Here is a 22,587-nt window from a genome sequence, read left to right as displayed (position 1 = left end):
GATAGGAGATACCTTTAAGTAGTGCAACACTAGAATTTTTTTTTTTATCAAAAAGTCTTTCAATCTTTAGTACCAGTAAAAGTCCCAGATCTAATGTGTTGCTTGGGCTGTCAACAAAATCATGACATACACAATGCACTTGATAATGCCGTGACTAAATTATACCGTCGCCTTTGCCGGAAAATGGCTCATGACTGAATATTTTATTCATTTTGAAAGTTTGAGCATTTCTCAATAGTTAACATAATTTTTAACAGAAACCATAGTTATATACGTCTAAAATTTAATAATGTTTTTTTCTAAATGAACAAAAATGCATTGTGTTTTATTGCATCAAAATATCGATGTATGATAAAAGACTTTAATTTCAATTCGCATAGATAGGATTGGATGGGCTCAGACTGACTGGTTTAGTATCTAACATTGATTGTTTGGGTGAAAAGAAATACCTAATACGAAAGTTTGATTGGTCTAAAATGTTTCGATTTATATCTTTCTTCTTCCGTTAACACCCATATATCACAACCACTGATAATAATCATACTAATAAATAACAAAAAGGAGTAAAGTGCAATACCACACGACAGAGCCGAGGGTTGGTTTAATAACAACTATTTAATAATATTTTATGTGTACAAATTACGAATCAGTACGAAAAGTCAACATATATACATGTACATATACTAGTATTTAAATACACACAATCATTTGTAAACCAATCAATCTCTTAATCACGGCCGACACTCGGCTAACCGAGAGATTGGTCGGTTAATCTATATTGAGTATGCGGCTATATGGGCGATTGGTCTGTTAATCGGGTTGGTTATACGTCTGTTAAGAGTAAAACGCTTAATTTAATGCTAAACTCTATTAAATATACAGATTTTTGGCATGTTATAAGAACCAAATCAAAAAAAGAAAAGTGTCTGACAAAATGATATCTATCATAGAACATTTTGCACTTGTAAAAACATTTCTTAGTCTACGCAGTTTTCAGTAAAACTAAAAGGCGTCGAGCAAGTATGTAGTATTTATGCTTATACGCATAGCAATTTTTTAATAAAAGGCGAAACAAACAAATTAAGATATCATTTAAAGGACAAAAAATAGTACTGTGGTTCTAAAAAATAAATTGACATTAGTAAATATTTCATAATTGTAAAATAACGTGAATAATACTACGTTTTAGTGAAAATTATGGGAATAAGGTCTGTTAATGGGTTGGACAATTGAAATTGTGTCAGTTAAGAGTTATTTAGCCACGACGATAATTTTGCTACCTTTATATTTTCCCCTTGAAACATTTAAGAATGAGATGTTCCTGAGTAAACAAAAATGACAATACGGTGCCACAGTATCCTAGAAAGATCATTTTTATTTTGACTTTCTTTGCATTTTATTGAAGCGTGATATGGATTGGCCTCTGGAATATGCATGATTTTTTTACTGACGTTTTCAATCAGCCTTAATTTTTGTGTCTGTTCGAAGAAGCACGTTCTCAATTCCGTCTGAAAGTGTCTTTCTAATACAACACAGGGTACATATAACGTGTTCTCTAATTTTTGTGCTATTTTCACATATCCTGACCGGTGTGAGAAAAATATTTCTCCTCACTAGTGAAAAATCTGTTCTCGGCAAATGATTAGTCGAAATTTGATTATGACGTCTAAATGTTTTGTTTTCTTCTGAATTTTCCTATTGTGACGTCATGAAAAAGGCGACCATGCCTGATGATGTCGCATATAAAGAAAACAAGTTTCTGAAAATCTTTGAAAAAGAAAGATAAAGATCATTAGAGAAACAGATTCCGACACTATAACTCGTGTATTACGATATTTCTCCACTCTCGACAGTTAAATTTTAGTTATTTAAAGAGCTCGGCAAGCCTCGCGCTTTAAATAATAAAATTTAACTGTCTCGAGTGGAGAAATATCGTAATACACTTATTGCAGTGTAGGAATCTATATTTCTCGTTCTCATATGAACATGATATTTGTCACTGGACGTTAAACCCTAATTTGTCAGTAACATCAAATTGGTTCTTTTCTTCTATTACTTAATCATATGTTGTTTACAAATCATTATAAAGAAGTAAACGGAAAGGAGCGAATGCAGCTACATTTGGTTATTTTAAGTTTCAATTCATTTTATTACGTTTGGTTCCTTTCTTCATAAGTGCAGAGGAGAACTACAGTTGTCTATGGTGGCCGGTGAAGTTCATTCGCGTTTTCGCGTTTTCCCGTTTTCGCCTTTCATATTCTATAGGGCGAAAACGCGACATCGCGAAGTGGAAAAGGCGAAAACGCGAAATCGGTTTCGCGTTTTCGACTTCGCAATTTTGCGTTTTAGCCATATATAATATGAAAAACGAAAACGTTAAAGTACGAAAACGCAAAATGGCATTAACCTGCCACCATAATTGTCCGCATGTAAACTTCTAGAATTTGTCACCAATATAAGTACATCACAATCCGTTAATGTATCAACAGCCATCGGTGTTTCACAGTGGCGGATCCAGAAATTTTCATAAGTGGGGGCCCACTGACTGACCTAAGAGGGGGCCCGCTCCAGTCACGCTTCAGTGATTCCCTATATAAGCAACCAAATTCTTTCCCAAAAAGGGGGGCGGCCCCCTGCCCCCTCCCTAAATCCGCCTCTGCTTCATGTGTTTATTCTTAAACAAGTGTTATTTTTCTCTCGTTTTTAGCAATGTATCACTCTCTACTGTCCTTTCATATTATTCTATATTCTGCGTTTCCATCCAGATTCTCGTGTATACCATGAGGGTCCGGATTGGGGTATTGTTTATTTCTGTATTCTCTAAATTGTTATGTCATTTTTTTCTACATTTTATTTATCTTACTCATTATTCTTTCTTTATTTTTCATATTTTGTCATCCCAATATATGTTACTTACTGAAATTTAGTTACATTATCTCTGATTGATATACTGGTTACCAATGTAGATGACAAATTTATGTCATTCATGACAATTAAACAGAATCAACATGATATATGCGATCATTCTTGGATGAAATTAATATTACTTTAATATTACACTTTTTGAAACCATTTTTATCAATTTTCAATTTCATGTGTTGTTTCCGTATATGTTATGTTTCATTGCTCATGTATTGTTTTCGTATATTTTAGCCGCTCGTCTTGAGCCTGCCCATTTGATCCGATAACACCCCATATAGCAATAAAATTATACTTTTATTGCAATTCATAACTCTTAACAGACCAATTAACAGACCGGGTTTTATACATCCGACCCATTAACAGACCAGGTTTTAAATAAAGATTGATTTATGTCACCAAAATACAGATTTTCGTGTAGATTTTTCTCACGATGATATCAATATGGTTAACAAACATAATGCCTTTCTTTTTTCGATGTTCAAAATATAAAATGCAAGTAGATTTAACCAATGTGTCATTTTGTGTTCATTTTATGTGTGTAAAATGTGTATAAATTTATTGATGAGTAACCCGCCTTTTCATTTTATAGATCGTACATCGTAGCTAGAAAAATAATAATTACACCACTGAATTCAGTACATTGAATTGTTTTGTTAGACATGAATACTTTTTATGATGAAAATATATTTAGAAAGTTATACAATGAAACATGCTGAACTTTCAATGATTTTCTCGATAACACCTGATTAACAGACTTTAGCCAACCCGATTAACAGACCAACCACCGATATAGCCGCATACTCAATATAGATTAACCGACCAATCTCTCGGTTAGCCGAGTGTCGGCCGTGTTAATGCATGATACAAAATATCTAATAGCATGGATGTAAAAATTAACGTGACCTATCGAGTAGACCCTGTCGTGCCGAATGATTTAACCGCCAAATCACACAATACACTTAACCTAAACGCCATCTATGGGCAGACAATTCAGAAGAAAATAATTTCATTCTAATTCATAAAATCAAACGACTGAAATTATATGAATATGTCTCTATTGACAGAGTAGTGAAACAAGGGTATGATGTGAGTTCAAATTTTATTTAATGTTTACAAATTTATAAATTATAAACATTTGCTTTGTTTAATTCAAATTAGTAAGATATTTTAGTGACATGCATTCTGTAATATTATATAGTCTTTCAGCTAATATTTACAAAGCTAATGGTATTATTTTACATTTCTTTTCAATGTTGTATGCATGTACACAAAAAACAAAAAGGGGAGTAATTCACCAATGCTCTTGTCTTTCAGAAAGGCGAGAAACATATTTCACCTTTATAGTCGTGTTAATAACGAATGGCTATGTACTTTTTGCGCGAATAAAGCCTAATTTCATTATCTCATTTCTGCTTAAAAAAGGTATTAATAACTATTTGAATTAATTAGTTTAAAACACACACAATTAGGTCAGAGAACATAAAACTGTGTCAACACCTGAGGTCAACACAGTAGTGTAACCTGAATGTCACGTCCGAAATAAATCGAACACGCCTCAATTTGTTTGACACCCTAACGTAACTTTGTAATTTTGAAGCCACACTCGTTTGTATGTTTGTAAGATAGAAACTTATCTTATGTCTTAGTACTGTACTGCGGTACCCGGTAAAACGACCCAAACAAGAATGTGTCCATAGTACACGGATGCCCCACTCGCACTATCATTTTCTATGTTTAGTTGACCGGGAAATTTTGGTAAAATCTCTAATTTAGCATTTAAATTACAAAGATAATATCATAGGGAACATGTATACTAAGTCAACTTCATCAAAAACTACCTTGACCAAAAACTTTAACCTGAAACTTGCACTATCATTTTCTATGTTCAGTGGACCATGAAATTGGGGTCAAAACTCTAATTTGGCATAACAATTAGAAAAATCATATCATAGAGAACATGTGTACTATGTTTCAAGTTGATTGGACTTCAACTTCATCATAAAACTACCTTGACCAAACACTAACCTGAAGCGGGACGACCGAACGAACGGACGGACGGACGAACGGACGCACAGACCAGAAAACATAATGCCCCTCTACTATCGTAGGTGGGGCATAACAACAAGTCTGTGTACAGACTTCCCTGTACCAGTGGCGGATCCAGAAATTTTCATAAGTGGGGGCCCACTGACTGACCTAAGAGGGGGCCCGCTCCAGTCACGCTTCAGTGATTCCCTATATAAGCAACCAATTTTTTTCCCAAAAAGGGGGGGGGGCCCTAAATCCGCCTATGTGTACAGTTTGGAAAGTTTTAAGACTTGGCATCCCCTTATTATACAAAAGTTAAAATAATTTTGCATACCAGACAGATGAAATCTTGTTTCGATTATGAGGGGCATTTTTTTTATAAATGTAATACTAGAGGCTCTAACGAGTCTGTGTCGCTCACCTGTATTTACTGATGCTTTGGAAATCATGTAAAATAAGGTTAAATCATAATTTATAGTATGAGATATCATTAGATACTATAATAATATCTAAGATAATAGCAAAAAACTACAAAATTTCCATAAAATTACTAACTGAGGGGCAGCAACCCAACAACTGGTTATCGGATTTGTCTGAAAATTTCAAAGCAGATATATCTTAATCTGATGAACATTTTCGCCACAAGTCAGATTTGCTCTAAATGCTTCAGTTTCAGAGATATAAACAAAAAACTGTATTTTACCGGCCTATGTACTATTTTTATACGCCCGTCGTCTTTTAGACGGGACGTATTATGGTATACCGTTGTCCGTCCGTCGTCCACACTTCGGACAACTCAAAAACACTTTCACCAATTTCCATGAAACTTAAGTGAATTGTTTATATCTATTGACGTAAGCTCCCTTTCGTTTTTTTTTAATTTCAGATTTTAAGTTTTGGATTTATGGGGCTTTATTCATAAAAAAAGGGGGGATTTTCAACACTTCGGACAATAACTCAAAAAGGCTTTCATCAATGTCCATGAAACTTTGGTGAATTGTTTATATCTATTGATGTAAGCTCCCTTTCAATTTTCATAAATTTCAGATTTTAAGTTTTGGATTTATGGGGCTTTATTCATAAAAAAAGGGGGATTTTCAACACTTCGGACAATAACTCAAAAAGACTTTTCCCAATGTCCATGAAACTTTGGTGAATTGTTTATATCTATTGATGTAAGCTCCCTTTCAATTTTTATAAATTTCAGATTTTAAGTTTTGGATTTATGGGGCTTTATTCATAAAAAAAGGGGGATTTTCAACACTTCGGACAATAACTCAAAAAGGCTTTCACCAATGTCCATGAAACTTTGGTGAATTGTTTATATCTATTGATGTACGATCCCTTTCAATTTTTATAAACTTCAGATTTTAAGTTTTGGATTTATGGGGCTTTATTCATAAAAAAAGGGGGATTTTCAACACTTCGGACAATAACTCAAAAAGGCTTTCACCAATGTCCATGAAACTTTGGTGAATTGTTTATATCTATTGATGTAAGCTCCCTTTCAATTTTTATAAACATCCCTTTTGATTTGTATATTTATTTCTAGTTGATCATATAAATTCATTTAAAGCATAAAAGACAAGTTAAAAGAGCAACGGGCGTATCATGCGCTAAAGCGCAGCCCTTTATTAGCTATGTCTGCCATCTTGGATCGCGGGCAGGGTCATCGGACACATTTTTTAATCTGGATACTCCTATGATGATTGTGGACAAGTTTGGTTACATTTTATCTTAGTAGTTTCAGAGGAGAACAACCCTCGAGGAACAACCCTGTCAGATTTCCTCTAAATGCTTTGGTTTCAGAGATATAAGCCAAAATCTACATTTTTCCCCTATGTTCTATTTTTAGCCATGTCGGCCATCTTGGTTGGTTGGCCGGGTCACCGGACACATTTTTTAAACTAGAAACCCCAATGATGATTGTGGTCAAGTTTGGTTGAATTTGGTCCAGTTGTTTCAGAGAAGATTTTTGTAAAAGTTAACGACGACGACGGACGCAAACGCGAAGGACCAAGTGAGCTAATAAGGGTAAAGACATCCCATCAGTTCAAATTTAACAAAATTAATATACCTGGACAGGGTCGGATCCAGCCATTTTAAAAAGGGGGGTCCCAACCCAGGACAAAGGGGGGTTCCAACTATAGTGTCCCTATTCAAATGCATTGATCGTCCAAAAAAAGGGAGTACCAACGTATGGCCAATGTACCACGATTTACTTCGTTCTAAAGCTTGAACTGGATCTCAAGTATCATTTTTTGTTCCTCTGTTGAGAAAAAAAAATAATGGATGAACTATACAAATTAGAAGCAGCCAACTACCATCACTATGGGACCTGCAAATTTCTAATGTTTTTTTTTAAGTGATCTAGTATTAAATTAGTGAATTTGATAGTCGAGAACCATTGTTGCTTCCAGGCTGTAATTTTATATATGTCTTTTAGTAATGGTTGATCCTATTAGACGATGGTTTAACTGTCTTCTGGATTGCAAAAAACAACAACAAACAATTATATGCTATTTATTAATTAAACCTGTCTTGTTTTTTATACCTGCAGAGACATTATTATATGTCTCTGATACCTGTTAATTTAGTTCAAAATTCAACCAGATTCTACAATTTGGTTGCTTAATTTAATGTGTGACGTCACGTGCATACGTTTTTCTGATTTTGATGACCTCGTGGTTTTAATTAGAGGAAAATTGACAAGAAAAAGTGATAGTCTCTCGGACATACGAAATTCCTGATAGTTTGCTAAATGATTTTCAACCATGACTTGTATCTATCATACTACAATTTTTTAAAAGTAGTCAAGCTGAAGCATATGCATTTTAATTGTTTTATCGTATTAGGGAACTGCCTTTTGATTTTTATGGGAGGGGGGGTGGGGGGCTAGGATAAAAAAAAAGATTGTCCTGCGTTTTTTCACTCTATTCGGTCCTGCATTTTTACTTGTTTTTACATAAATTGTCATCCTGGATTGTTTTTGCAACGTTGCTCATCCTGCTTTTTTTCAAATTTCACCCTAGCCCCCTGCCCCCTACCAAACAATACAAATCAAATGATAGCTTCCTTAGGCGGAAGTATACAAAAATGGATTGGCTGACCAGAGGCGGATTTAGACCTGCCCCCCCCCTCCCTTTTGGGAAAAAATTTGGTTGCTTATATAGGGAATCACTGAAGCGTGAACGGAGCGGGACCCCTCTTAGACAGTCAGTGGGCCCCCACCTGGATCCGCCACTGCTGACTCTAGTGTTTTCATCATGCAATAGAGGAATTAGCTCTGTCATTCAACTATTAATTACCAAATGTAGTCATATACTGGTTGTCTTAATGTCGTATTGTAGCTAGAGTTGCTCTTGATATTTATGTCTGATGTTATAAAAATGAACGTTTTTCATTTGTTATATTAAAATTTTGTCTTTCAATTCATAATTTTACTATAAGTTTTTAACAATAAAGAAGAATGACATACAACTTGATTTAGATTACGTAATTGAGCCAGATAACAAAGAGGCATGTAAATGATTTAATTTGGATTATGTACCTTACATGTAAATTAAGGCTTTTGTTAAACAACCTTTTCCTATTACTCATGCGTGAAATTGTAAATAACACCTGTCACCCATGACTTGATTATTCACCAACCAGTGAAAATAGGTTGTGGTCAAGGGAGCGATAGAAGGTAACTTTTAATTGGTGAAAACAGGAGAAAGTTAAGAAATCAGTGATCATGTGACCACGCCCGCACGGAAACAATTTAGGTTTCAAACTGTCACTTTGATCAAATACTGATTTACAAGAATAAACATCTTCATTTACCAGAACTTTCCCTTGTTTTACACCAGGTAAGTTGAATTATATTTTTGAATTTTTATTTCATTTAAATTAAAGCGTTTTTTGAATTACTTTATATTTTTGGTAAAGATGAATCAAGTTAAAATTCCTTTTATGAATTTTACTTAAGATTAACTGTGTATATTTTGCATAGATTAAAATCATTTTATTTCGTTTCCATTGAGATTAATTATTTTTGTATTGGTTAAGCTTAGGACACGTTGCTTTTTATTAATGTAAATAATTGATAAACGTTTCAAGTATTTATTTAAAACAAATCTATTCTAGGTTTAGAAATATAAAGTTGATTTTAAAATAGTTATTTTCAAAAGTTTAGTGAAAGTCCGGGGGTCGGAGGGGTCCTGATCACGAAATCCCGGGCTTAAAGACATGAAATCCCGAGGTCCCGAATTAAAAAAAAATAATCCCGACTTCCCGAAATTCCAAAAAAAAATCCTGGATCCCCTGCATTCCCGAGCTTAAAAACACCCGATCCCGACACATGGGTGGATCCAGTCATTTTTTAAAAGGAGGGGGGGTCCAACCCAGGACAAAGAGGTGGGGTTCTACTTAATGTCCCCATTTAAATGCATTTGATCGGCCAAAAAAATCCGCCACTGAAACTTAAATTGTATTTGGTATTAGATTTTACGCGATTAAAGGTAAGATAGTATGACAAATATTTTATTCATTTTAAAAATGTTTATTGTTTCCATAGCAACAACTTATTATACAAATCATTTGAAATTAAGTATTCAATTAGTTGAAATGATTCAGTTTATTTAAGTACAGCTCTTCATAAGAATCAGACAGAGTGCCATATACACGTGATTTATGAGGGTTTCAGATTTTATCTATAAATGGCCTAGAAGAAGCAGTAACCACATACTGCTCAAAAAATAAATTTGAGTGGGAAAATATGAGTGGTTGCCATGGTAACGGACACTCTTTTTTTGGGGGTTGTTAAGAGTGGTAAAATCTTTCAAAAATCAGCTAAATCACTACAATTCAGAGCCTGATTACGAATAGAATCAAGCATTTTTCATTAATTATCATATGTTACATAGATACAACTTGGTTTAAGCTTCATTTTAGTTAAGATTGCATGTAAACCAAATTTGTAAATTTTTTGAAAAATTTTGCCAAAAAATGCATATTTTCAACTTTTCTGAATTTGGGATTTTTGCGAAATTATCAAATTTTCTCGGGTGTTTTTGAGAAAACTGCAAATGTGTACAGCATAGTTAGCACTGTAGTTATGAAGTTTGGATACTACTTTACCAAATTAAATAAAAAATGCTTGGGACTTTTTCAAGTTTGATCACCATAGCAACCATTTTTTTCCTTGGAAACGGAGTTATTATTTGCAGAATATAGCAGTTTAAGAGCTTAAATGTACTGAATTGTTTCATAACCGATATAAAAAATACATAAAAGCATACGCTAACTCTAAATCACCATCAGTAAGAGTTGCTGACTTCAATAGTTACCATGGAAACACATATTATCCATAGCAACATCTATTTTAAAATCTATCAATGGATTTATGTAAAAAAAAAATACATATATAGAGAGTTAATATTCAAATTTGAATATGACAGCATTCTTTTCTTCACTCACAATCTCTTCTGTTCTTTTCAGAAGGTTCAACACATGTAATTTATAATGTAACATTGGGGTTGGAAGGTTGGGAAAAAAGGGGGGGGTAGGTTTATTTAAAAAAAAATCATACATGTAGATTCTTGAAACGATAACGTTTGGTCGTAGAGCCTAATTATGAATAGAATCAAACTTTTTTTTTCAGAAATTTCATATATAACATCGATATAACTGGGGGTTTAGCTTCAGAGCTTAGTAAAGATAACAGTTTAATCGACTGTTAGATTTTTTTGTAAAAATATACTAAAAAGCACATATATTCATTTTTGTTGAAATATGGAGTTTTTATGAAATTATCAATTTTTTTCGTGTGTTTTTCCGAAAAGTGCAAATATGTAAAGCATATAAAAATGCAAGCAAAAATTTGAATACTACCAGGGGCGTAGCTAGAAGAAAACGATGTGCAAGCAACTACCGCCGAGCGGAGCAAGGCGAAAAAATTTTGGGACCCTTTAATGCAGAAATACTTTTTTTTTCGGTTTTCGGTCATAGGACGGTTTAAAGAGGAGCTACATGTAGATAGGACTTATAAGCAATTTATAACGTAAAACTATTAATACTTGAATATTCTGAATAGAGTAAATCATGGTTAATTTAATACATAAACAACACATTTTTGAATTACAGAATTTACTCAACATTGACCAAAATCTGCTCTTTGGGTCTAAGCAGAAACGAACTTCTCTATTACTTTGTCAACATTCACACTGAAATCCCGATCAATATGCAGTAATGCTAGCGATGATAACCTGTCGTTGTTCATTGTTGATCGTACATTTGTTTTCAACAGACTTAATACACTGATAGATCTGCATGGTAGCACTCGCGAGATGTTATAAACCAGCGTACGTGTTCTCCATCGAGCGACCTCCCGATTGAAATTGTCCGCCAAATACATGCCAGGTCATTTTGTATGTCTTAGACAATGTTGAGAATTATTCGTTGGTTATATGTCCTACAACACGAGGAAGCAGATACGACACAAAGAAACTATATTTTCTGATAATACCAGACACCCTCTACTCTCCAATTCCATTATCACATGGTCTACGTGTGTGAACGCAACATATAATGAGACTTTCCAATGCTGTTTTGGCGTGTTTTTAGGGTGATTGGCTCTGGTAGTCTATCGAATACATCGCCTCGGCATATTTTCAATAATATCAAAGGGTTTCGATAAATCTAATGGTCGATTGGTACATCGCATTGCAAACAGATAAGGGCGTACTCTGTAAAATGTGCTCCGAAACTACACGTCTTAGACTGAGTATAATAAATTCAAATCTGGTAAAAGATACAAGTTACTGTCCGATTTTTACATGATCTCCAATAAAACGTTTATTTTGAAATGCCGTTATTTAATTACAGTTCATCAATTAAAAAAGGGACAACATATGTGTTTCCTTTAACCATAATTAATTTATAAATTTCTATTTTGGCATTTTTTTTTTTTTGCTTGCCGAATCGATGTGCACGCAACTGCGTGTTAGCGTATAGGGAGCTACGCGCCTGACTACTTGACCAAAATATATAGAATATTGCGTGTTGCTCTCTTGAATTTTATCACCATATTAACATATTTTCCCCTTGGAAACACAGATATTATTTGTTGAATTTTGCAGTATAGGAAATTCAATGTTCTCAATTGTTTCCAAACCTTTATAAAAAATACATAAAAGCATATATATACTCTAACTCTAAACTACAATCCTTAAGTATTATTACAACAGTAGCCATGGTAACAAATATCACCAACACCCAATCAAAAGATATATAATATAGTTTTATGTTAAAAATTATATATAAATAAGTTTGATAATGTTAATTTTTCTAATGGGAATATAACTGCATGCTTTGCTTTGTCTCACTCTCAGTCCTGTCTTTGCTCCTTGAGAAGACTTAACAAATCTAAATATATACACTGTGGCGTTTTGGGGAGTAGTGGAGGTTGGGTGGTTTTTGTTTGACTCTTTCATAGATACTTATGAGGAAAATGAGAGGTTTAGCTATAAAACTAGGTTTAATCTACCATTTTTTAACATAAGAAAATGTTTGTACCAAGTCGGTAATATATGACAGTTTTTATCTATTCGTTTGATGTATTTAAGGTTTTGATTTTGCCATTTGCTTAGGGATTTTCCATTCAGAATTTTCCTCAGTGTTCCGTATATTTGTTATTAGCTCGCCTGACCTGAAAGGTCAAGTGAGCTTTTCTCCTCACTTGGCGTCCGTCGTCCGGTGTCTGTCGTCCTGCGTCCGTCGTCCGTAAACTTTTACAAAAATCTTCTCCTCTGAAACTACTTGGCCAAATTTAACCAAACTTGGCCACGATCATCCTAGGGGTATGTAGTTTAAAAAATTTGTCCGATGACTTGGCCATCAAACCAAGATGGTCACCATGGCTAAAAATAGAACACAGGGGTAAAATGCAGTTTTTGGCTTATAACTCAAAAATCAAAGCATTTAGAGCAAATCTGACAGAATAAAATGGATTATCAGGTCAAGATCTATCTGCCCTGAAATTTTCAGATGAATCGGACAACCCGTTGTTGGGTTGCTGCCCCTGAATTGGTAATTTTAAGGAAATTTTGCTGTTTTTGGTTATTATTATAGATAGAGATAAACTGTAAACAGCATTAATGTTCAACAAAGTAAGATTTACAAATAAGTCAACATGACTGAAATGGTCAGTTGACCCCTGTAGGAGTTATTGCCCTTTATAGTCAATTTTTAACCAATATTCGTAAATCTTAGTAATCTTTTACAAAAATCTTCTCCTCTGAAACTACTGGGCCAAATTTACCCAAACTTGGCAACAATCATCTTTGGGGTATCTAGATAAAAAAAAATGTGTCCGGTGACCCGGCCATCCAACCAAGATGGCCGCCACGATTAAAAATAGAACATAGGGGTAAAATTCAGTTTTTGGCTTATAACTCAAAAACCAAAGCATTTAGAGCAAATCTGACGGAATTTAATTGTTTATCAGGTTATTATTTTGAATACTATTATAAATAGAGATAAACTGTAAACAGCAATAATGTTCAGCAAGGTAAGATTTACAAATAAGTCAACATGACCAAAATTGTCAGAGAACTCCTTAAGGAGTTATTGTCCTTTATAGTCAATATTGAACAACTTTTCGTCATTTTTGTAACTTGCACAAAAATCTTCTTTTCTAAAACTATGGACCAAATTTAACCAAACTTGGCCACAATCATTACTAGGGTATCTATTTTAAAAAAGTGTCTAATGACCCTGTCTGCCAACCAAGATGGCCGACATCAGTAAATACAGTAACAGTTGAGCGACACAGGCTCTTAAGAGCCTCTAGTTTTACTTTTTCCTACAACGTTTTGTCAGGTTTTTTTTCAATCTGGAAATCTATAATTATTCATAAAATTTTACTAACAGATGATGGACTTCATGGGGATTGCAATAGCACATTCTAACTTTTGTCAAGGTCCATATAATTTTTAAAAGTATAGCTCTGACAATATAATGTCCTTTACCACTGGTAGGAAATTTTCCTAGCGCAATAACACTCCCAAGTCAAGAGCCTGTATGTATGTGTTATAAATTTTTTTTCGTTCACTTTTTGTACATAAATTAGGCCGTTAGGTTTTCTTGTTTGAATTGTTTTACATTGTCATTTTGGGACCTTTTACAGCAGAATATGCATCATGGGCTTTGCTCATTGTTGAAGGCTGCATGATAACCTACAGTTGTTAATTTCTGTGTCTATTTTGTCTTTTGTGGAGAGTTGTCTCATTGGAAATTATACCACAACTTCTTTTTTTATATTAACAGAAACGATAAAAAATAATCTACACTAAAGTCGAAAAATATTATATGGTATGTATAACAGAAAAAAAAGGTTCTCCTAAGATGAAAAAGTTACTTTTAGAAATTTCGTCAGTTAACCAGGCCATTTAAGGCAAACTATACAGTTCTAACCTTGTCTGGTTCTGGGTTTTAAACATTTTTAAAGTATCAAACAAAAAAGTGACGCCAACAAATTCAAACTTGATATCTGTTTTGTGTTTATCAGCATTGCGTATATTTTTCATAACATTTGGTTGAGGCAAACTAAAATTAGAAAATGGAAACAAACTTTGAGATGACTACCGTACTGACAGACATGGGTAAAACTTACTCCCCCCAACATTGCGGCGCGGCCATAAAGTGTATATTTTAGTTTTTGCCTTTGTACCTTGAATAGATAAAATGTTTGCAATGCGCGAGACACTGAAATTTGTTCTTTTATTTCACATGGGACGTTAAAGTCTTATATTCAACTTGTTAGGACTAGAAAGCATTGATATTTACAAAGACAAATAAGATTGGTATTTACTGCGCTATTTCTAGTGTTGCAGTTAATTGAATAATACCATGTGTGTATTTTGTCTTGAAATTAACTGTTATTAATCTTGTATTTCTTCACACGTTCTCAGCTTAGTGGTTTCATTCCAAATCTCGGGATTACTGCACAATCTTTTATAAAGGTTACAGAGACAAATACAGAAAATAGGGGCGCAATTGAAGAAAAGGTTGAAAAAAGACATTGAGAGTAGCATAACGATTTTTTTGAAGATTCAACCTAAACATATGATACATTTTTACATGTTGACTATCTTAAAGGAGAAGAAGGGGATTTCAGAAGGATTAGAAGTGTGCTTCAGCTGACCCCCCCCCCCCCCCTTCACACACACACACACACCACATAACAAGATATAATGTTATCGGAAGCATGAACATATGAGATGTTACAGTATGTAGTACGGTACATAGTAAGAAATGATTCATAATTAATACAATTATTTTGTACAATAATTTTGTTTTGATAATTTTGCCGGTAATAGCATAATCATTTTATCCGGTAGCACAATTCTAACTTAGCAGATATATCTATTCATCTTTCTCGGAGATCCTGAATTCCAATTGCGAAATAGTACTACAACAAAGGAGTTATTTTATGATATGCTAATAGCTATTTATTAAGAGGATTCCATTATACTGTATCAACGATTACCAATTGACTATTATTATTTTTTAAGTCCCCACCGACTTAATATTTGTTCAATTTGTCTGTTCGTCTACCCACCCGTCCATCACACTTCAGATTCAGTTTAGAAATGCTTTGACCAAATGATTCTATTTTTGGTTTGTAAGCTTATTATTATGTTACAGGTCAAGTTTGTGAAATATGCTTGTGGGATAACATCTCAAACTTGTGTGTGCTCTAAGAAATTAAGAATTTTCTTACAACTGTTAAGGGCCATATTAATCTTGCCTTAGGTTTGCCCGACTATTGCAATCCAATGAAGTTCATCATCTGTTAACTTTTAAAAATTGATTATCAGATTATGAACTCGAAATTAATTCCGACAAAACGCGATTATCTCTTCAAGGATCAACTTGTATGAAACATTTGAAAAAAATAATATACCCCCCTTTTTCCCAACTCTCCAACCCCAATGTTACATAATATATTACATTTATTAAACTGTCTGAAAAAACATCAGACAAAACTGCTAGTGAAGCTAAGAATAAAGTCATATTCCAATTTGAAAATAAACACCCTCAATTTGTGTATTTTTTTTACATAAATTTCCATTTATGCAGTGTTTAGATGGATGTTGCTATGGATAATCTTTGTTTCCATGGTAACAATTGAAGGCAACAACACTTGACGATAGTAATTTAAAGTTTGCGTTAGCTTTTATGTATTTTCTTATCGGTTATGAAACAATTCATGACACTTAAGATCTTAAACTGCTATATTCTGCAAATAAATATAACTCAGTTTCCAAGGAAAAAATGGTTGCTATGGTGATCAAACTGAAAAAGGTCCCAAGCACTTTTTTATTTAATTTGGTAAAGTAGTATCCAAACTTCATAACTACAGTGCTAACTATGCAGTACACATTTGCAGTTTTCTCAAAAACACCCGAGAAAATTTGATAATTTCGCAAAAATCCCAAATTCAGAAAAGTTGAAAATATGCATTTTTTGGCAAAATTTTTCAAAAAATTTACAAATTTGATTTACATGCAATTTTAACTAAAATGAAGCTTAAACCAAGTTGTATCAACATTACATATGAAACTTGATAAAATATACTTGATTCTATTAAATATCAGGCTCTGAATTGTAGTGATACCACGCTTAACAACCCAAAAATAGAGTCTCCGTTACCATGGTAACCACTCATATTTTCCCACTCAAATTTTTTTTTGAGCAGTATTCAAGGAATGCTTCTACCAGGCAATTTATAGATAAAATCTGAAACCCTCATAAATCACGTGTATATGGCACTCTGCCTGATTCTTATGAAGAGCTGTACTTAACATATTACATTAAGCATAAACCTGTACATTAAGTTTTATAAAGCTGTTTCACTTGATAAAATATAATTTGGGCAAGTTTTATTTAATTAGTTAAAATTTGTATATAGTTATGTCCCTTAATTTAGTTCATTTGTGAAATTCTAAATTTATAATCAAGTGAGATTGCTATTTCATTGTGTAATATCTGTAAGCACTTTAATTACAAAACTTTCTCTTGTTTTACACCAGGCGCTAAAAGTCATCAGACGTAGCAGAAAAGTCAGTACGACACATTTAACAATTCTACATGTCTTTGATCTTCTTTGGTTATCGACTAAGCATATAAGTGTCGTACTCAATAGGACAAATGAAATAAAGCTACAGTAGTAAAGAAGGCAATGGTCATAAAACACATAATATTTAGCGAAAAAGCTTTGCAAATGTCTTTTCTATAAGCGTCAATTGTGTAGTACTCATGAGTTTGTGTTTTAGTGGTTGACTGCATGTATTAGGGGATTTGTGTGCTACTCGTGACAAAAACTGCAATCAACATTAACGTACTAACATATTTGTCGGCATTAATTTGTTAACCATGCAGGCTGCGTGTGTTTGGTCCAACAGTACAATGGAACCCATCCTAAAAATTGATGCCACAATAATGAAATTGAAGATGGACAATAATGAAATTGAAGATGGACAATCATGGGGTAGAACAGGTTTCTTGATAGTTTCAAGTATTGTGGTTATTGAAGACCTATTTCAGTTTATATAGAATTTCGGTGCTTAAAACATAAAATCTTGCATTACAATTTAAACAACCAATACAATAATGAATTCAAAGTGAGCGTTCCATTCATTTCAAGTCGATTGTTCACTTCAGTTATCATTTACAGTGTTGCCTTTCATTTGTATTTTCTTTTGTAGAATGTTGACGAAAACAAGTGCTCTGGTCACAACTGAATGGTTGCATAATGTATTGAAAAGTGGAGTTCCAAAAGACATTAGGATTCTTGACTCTTCTTTTCACTTGCCATCTTTGAACAGAAACGGTCGAAAAGAATATGAAGAAGAGCATATCCCGGGAGCCTCATATTTTGATATTAAAGAATGTTGTGATAAATCCTCTCCTTACGGTCTCATGTTACCAGACGTAAAACACTTTGAGCAGTATGTAGGCAACATAGGTATTGATAATAGCACTCATATTGTTGTTTATGATAATGGTATAAACTACGGGTTTTTTTCTGCTCCAAGAATTTGGTGGATGTTCAGAGTTTTTGGACATGAAATGGTGTCGGTGCTTGATGGTGGTTTTATGAAATGGTGCTCTGAGGATTTACCGACGACATCAGAAGTTGTTCATGTTCCGAAAACATTATTCTACGGACTTTATCGTCCTAATTTAGTAAAGTCATACGAGGATATTGCGAAAAACATAAAGGATCATTCGTTTCAATTAATGGATGCTCGAGGAGAAGGGCAATTTATGGGAATCAAACCGGAAGCAAGAGAAGGTAATTTGGTTATTAAGGTAAACTGGTCCGCCGTTCCATATATAGCTTCGCACCGAGCGTAGCGATAAGTGAACACAACAGGGGTCCAGTTTAATATTAAGGTTGTTCCGACACATCTAAAAATAGTATAACACTTAAGATCCCTACAAAGCCAATTGTGTCATCGATTTTTTCCAACGGAATGCATACATCTCCAATAAGTCGACTAAAGAAAAAGCAAACGTCCAGGACTATAGAGAACTGGAACGAAGAAAATAGTCGATCTGAATTGAAATATAGATAAAATTGATACATCTATTAATAAGCTTTTACGAAATGAATGTCCTTTTAGAATTAACGACTACTGGACTAAACATTCAGAACTCCAGCGGCAGCATACAAACCAAGTTGTATGGGGATATCGTTCTATTATCTGGCCTAACTTAACTGTATCTTCTCAGAATGTCCAATCTTTCAAGACTCAGCTCCGTCATTAAACTTAAATGGCATGTCTCAAATTAACTTAATTGTAAATGTATATACAACATTGAACCTAGTTTTTTCGGAATTCCCTTTGTTAACTTACACATCCATGTGCACCTCCAAAATTCAGACAGGATACTCTTAGTCAACCAGTTGACGGCTTGTGCTTACTGGAAGAAGTCAGTAAACTGAATTCCATTGTATAAAACAAATACTATAGTAAGCAGTTCCACTGTAATATAATTTGCCGAAAATCTCGGTATTCAAAGTTTGGCCAATTTATATTTGGTTGTATGTTTTAAAATACGAAAACTTTTTATACCCCGCTTTAAAAAAAAGTGGGGTATACTGTTTTACCTCTGTTTGTCCATCCATTCTGTCAGTCTGTCCCATTAATATTTTTGTCACAGTTTTCTCAGGAACTACTTGACAGGGATTTATGAAATTGGTGTCGGGGTTAATATAAGTCAGTTATACCGTGTGATGCGTTTTCAGCTTCATCACTCAACAACTTCCCATTTTTAAACACTTGTATCATTTTACACATAAATAGCCAAGTCGAAAATTTTCGTCAGATTTTTCTCAGGAACTCACTACAATACAGGGATTTCTGATATTTGGTTTCAGAGTTTATACATGTATGAGTCGGCTATACCATGTGATGGGTTTTCATATTCATCACTCAACTATCTGTTTACCGAAATATTTCGGCGGAGGTATCATCAGTGAGCAGTAACTCAAAGTTTTACTTTTCTGTTTTATTATAGGTATAGAGCCTGGTCATATACCATATTCAAAGAATCTCCGTTACCAAGATATTGTGGATAAAGAAAGCGGTGTAATGCTCGATGTAAAAGGGCTTAAAAAACTTTTCAATGAAACTGGACTTGATCTATCAAAACCATTGGTATCCACTTGTGGTTCAGGTAAGCAAATGTTTCTTGTCTATAATCCAATTAGATCTTTCACTTTGTTTCCTTAGAATATTTATCTCTGTGTGCATTTGTAACAAATCTTACGGGAGGTGACTATAAATTCTATTGTCTAAAATCGAGCTAATAATCTCAATTTTTATCGAGAATAGAAATGACCATGCTATGAGGATGTGCAAAGCACTGCTTTGTGTCCCTTCTATTATACTAAAGTCACAGAAATAAGACCCATTCAATAATATTTTAGATATTTAAAGAATTTAAGATATTCGTAATTAAAAAATATAGAACACCCTTTCTTGAATAGTCCAACGAAAAGAGCCGCTGCCAGTCATCTAGTGACATAATATTTGCTGTCAATAGATATAGGAAGATGTGGCATGAGTGCCAATGAGACAACTTTCCATCCAAGTCACAATCTTTAAAAGGTTATTTTGCAGGTATCGTTTACCGGGTAAATGGAAAATAATGTTCCACATTGGAAGAGATATGTGTCTTGGAACGATACCCCACATCCTTTGTTCTATAATATGTATTTCTTGTATGATTTTCAATTTTAGTTTCTTGTGTATATTTCGAAGTTTATCATTGAACAAGTATATATTTTGGTTTAGGGACCAGCTTAAGCATTCCTTCGGTTGCGGTAGTTTCTCGCTGCATTGAAGACCCATTGGTGGGCTTCATCAGTTGTCTGCTCTTAGATCGGGTTGTTGTCTCTTTGACACATTCCATATTTCCATTCTCAATTTTATTACTTCTGTTTTAGGTCTTACTGCTTGTTGCATAGCATTTGCTGCCTATTTATGTGGGAAAGAAGACGTGCCCGTATACGATGGGTCATGGCCAGAATGGTATCTAAGATCAACTCCAGATATGAGATTTTGTCCTAGTGATAAAAAAGAATCAACATGTATGATATGTTAACTAATATAGTTTATAAAATGATCTGCTGTGTTCTTGCTATCTATTTATTACATATGTTATTAAATGCATTCTCATCTGCGTTTCTATTAAACATTGAAAACTGTTTCAGCTATTTTAATCATTGTGTTTGCCCTGATAAACGTAAATAAAAGGAGATGGCTTGGTGCTAAATAAAAGGTATAAAGTAGCTTTCCCACCCTACTCGCTTATGACCTATTGGTTTTCCCGTTTGAATGGTTTTACACTAGTAATGTTGGGGTCCTTTATAGCTTGTTCGGTGTGAGCCTAGGATCCGTGTTGAAGGCCGTACATTGACCTATAATGATTTTCTTTTATAAATTGTTATTTGAATGGAGAGTTGTCTCATTGGCACTCACACCACATCTTCCTATATCTATAGACGGCAGATCTTTGAAAATATGTGAAATGTATTCACAAAGTAGAAGCGAAAAATATAAAATGGACATTCAATCTCATAATTCGAAAATAAACTGACAAATCCATGGCCAATAAAGAAAAAGACAAAACAGACACAACATAGAAAACATAATACAACATAGAAAACCAAAGACTGAGCAGATTGCTACATAAATCATTCCCAGGTTATGTTCCAAGATATGCTTATTTTCCCTTTGGTTTCATTCGCCTCTCTTTTCCATGTGTGCCGTTTCTTCAATTGCTTAAATATACCACAATCTAGAATGTGTTTGTTGTGACTTTCCTTTAAGAAGTTGACTTTGATAGATAAAGGAAATCAATGAAGCATGTCTGGAAAGGGCCCCTATTAATCAGTCAATGCAAGCAAGCTAACCCAAGATACTACCTCTATGTACACACTTAATGCAATCGGCTGTAACAGAAATACACACGAAAGTTTCATTAGTCTTAAACGTGTTTGAATCTATATCTCCATGTGCCTCTACTTACAAAGGAGTGAAACAAGGGGATAGATAATAAGAGTCCAAATTCATTTAATGTATGTATAAATGATCTATCAGAAATATTTGAAGAAAACTGTAAACTAGTGACTAGTGCCGGACTCTTCAAAAAATGTCAAGGTTGATGACCTTCTGTAATAATCTGAAACTCCTGCAGGTCTACAGAACTCGATATAGACTCTTGTGTCAGTTCCAAGTCAGGAACCTGTATATATATGATGGTATGAAACATATTTGTTTTTCGTTCATTATTTCGTACATAATTGGGCCGTTAGTTTTGCCGTTTGAATTGTTTTACATTTTTAAAGCTGACTGACTTTGCGCATTGTTGAAGGCTGTACGGTGACCTATAGTTGTTATTTCTGTGTCATTTTGTCTCTTGTGCAAAGCTGTCTCATTTGGAAATCAAACCACATCTTCTTTTTCATGTATCTTATTGTAATTGGTGTAAATAAATACACCAAAAACAAAGTTGGCTCAACAGAAGAATATTTCAGTAAATATGATTTTTTTTAAGACACACAAAGTCCAAGCTTATGTATTTAAAAACCCTTGTCCGACCAAATTAGAGTACAGCTCAACCATATGGGATCCACAGCTAAAACAGCAATTTTAACAAATTAAAAAGTTCAGAAAAGAGAAGCCTGCTGCACATACAACCGCTTCCATAACTTAGTTCAGGTACTGAAATTAAGGACAGATTTAAATTGGTACCAACTGGAAATTTGGCGTGTTTCTTATCCAAAATTATACACGAAATTTCTGCAGTCCCTCACATTTAACCCTTTTAATTCCACTTTCGATAATAGAACCGTAAATAGCAATCCACACTCATTTAGACAAATGGTATGCAAACATCAAAAAATAGTTATAGATATTCATTTTAATTATCCACGTACAATTTAAATGATTGGAATCATTTGCCACAACACATAGTTTCATGCAGTACATTACGGGGACTCAGAGTATGATCTCAAAATCGGCTCTCATCCCTATTTTCTACTCTCAAATAACTTTCTTATCAAGTGTATATAGTTTT

At 33.9% G+C, this 22,587-nt stretch overlaps 1 protein-coding gene across 2 annotated transcripts; it reads left to right on the top strand.

Moving 5' to 3' along the window:
* The first annotated feature begins 8,628 nt into the window (after positions 1-8,628).
* Positions 8,629-20,713, top strand: LOC143045344 (3-mercaptopyruvate sulfurtransferase-like). Of its 2 annotated transcripts, none has more exons than XM_076217792.1 (4): positions 8,629-8,801; positions 17,703-18,292; positions 19,522-19,680; positions 20,453-20,713. In XM_076217792.1, exons 2-4 carry the CDS (start codon positions 17,704-17,706, stop codon positions 20,608-20,610), a joined length of 906 nt encoding a protein of 301 aa, XP_076073907.1. In that variant the 5' UTR covers positions 8,629-8,801; position 17,703; the 3' UTR covers positions 20,611-20,713. The 2 variants fall into 2 exon arrangements, with proteins under 2 accessions (XP_076073907.1, XP_076073908.1); XM_076217793.1 differs by lacking the exon at positions 8,629-8,801 and adding an exon at positions 16,989-17,027.
* The last annotated feature ends 1,874 nt before the right edge of the window (positions 20,714-22,587 follow it).

This window comes from Mytilus galloprovincialis, chromosome 9, assembly GCF_965363235.1.
Source record: "Mytilus galloprovincialis chromosome 9, xbMytGall1.hap1.1, whole genome shotgun sequence".
Classification (NCBI taxonomy): Eukaryota; Metazoa; Mollusca; class Bivalvia; order Mytilida; family Mytilidae; genus Mytilus; species Mytilus galloprovincialis.
The sequence above is the reverse complement of the archived record's forward strand: the minus strand, read 5'-3'. Positions and strand labels throughout refer to the sequence as shown.

Excerpts from the sequence above, each read along its gene's own strand:
- LOC143045344 (XM_076217792.1), top strand. The coding sequence starts at position 17,704 with ATGTTGACGAAAACAAGTGCTCTGGTCACAACTGAATGGTTGCATAAT. Across the intron at positions 18,293-19,521 it reads CAAACCGGAAGCAAGAGAAG|GTATAGAGCCTGGTCATATA; the intron begins GTAATTTGGTTA and ends GTTTTATTATAG. Across the intron at positions 19,681-20,452 it reads GGTATCCACTTGTGGTTCAG|GTCTTACTGCTTGTTGCATA; the intron begins GTAAGCAAATGT and ends CTTCTGTTTTAG.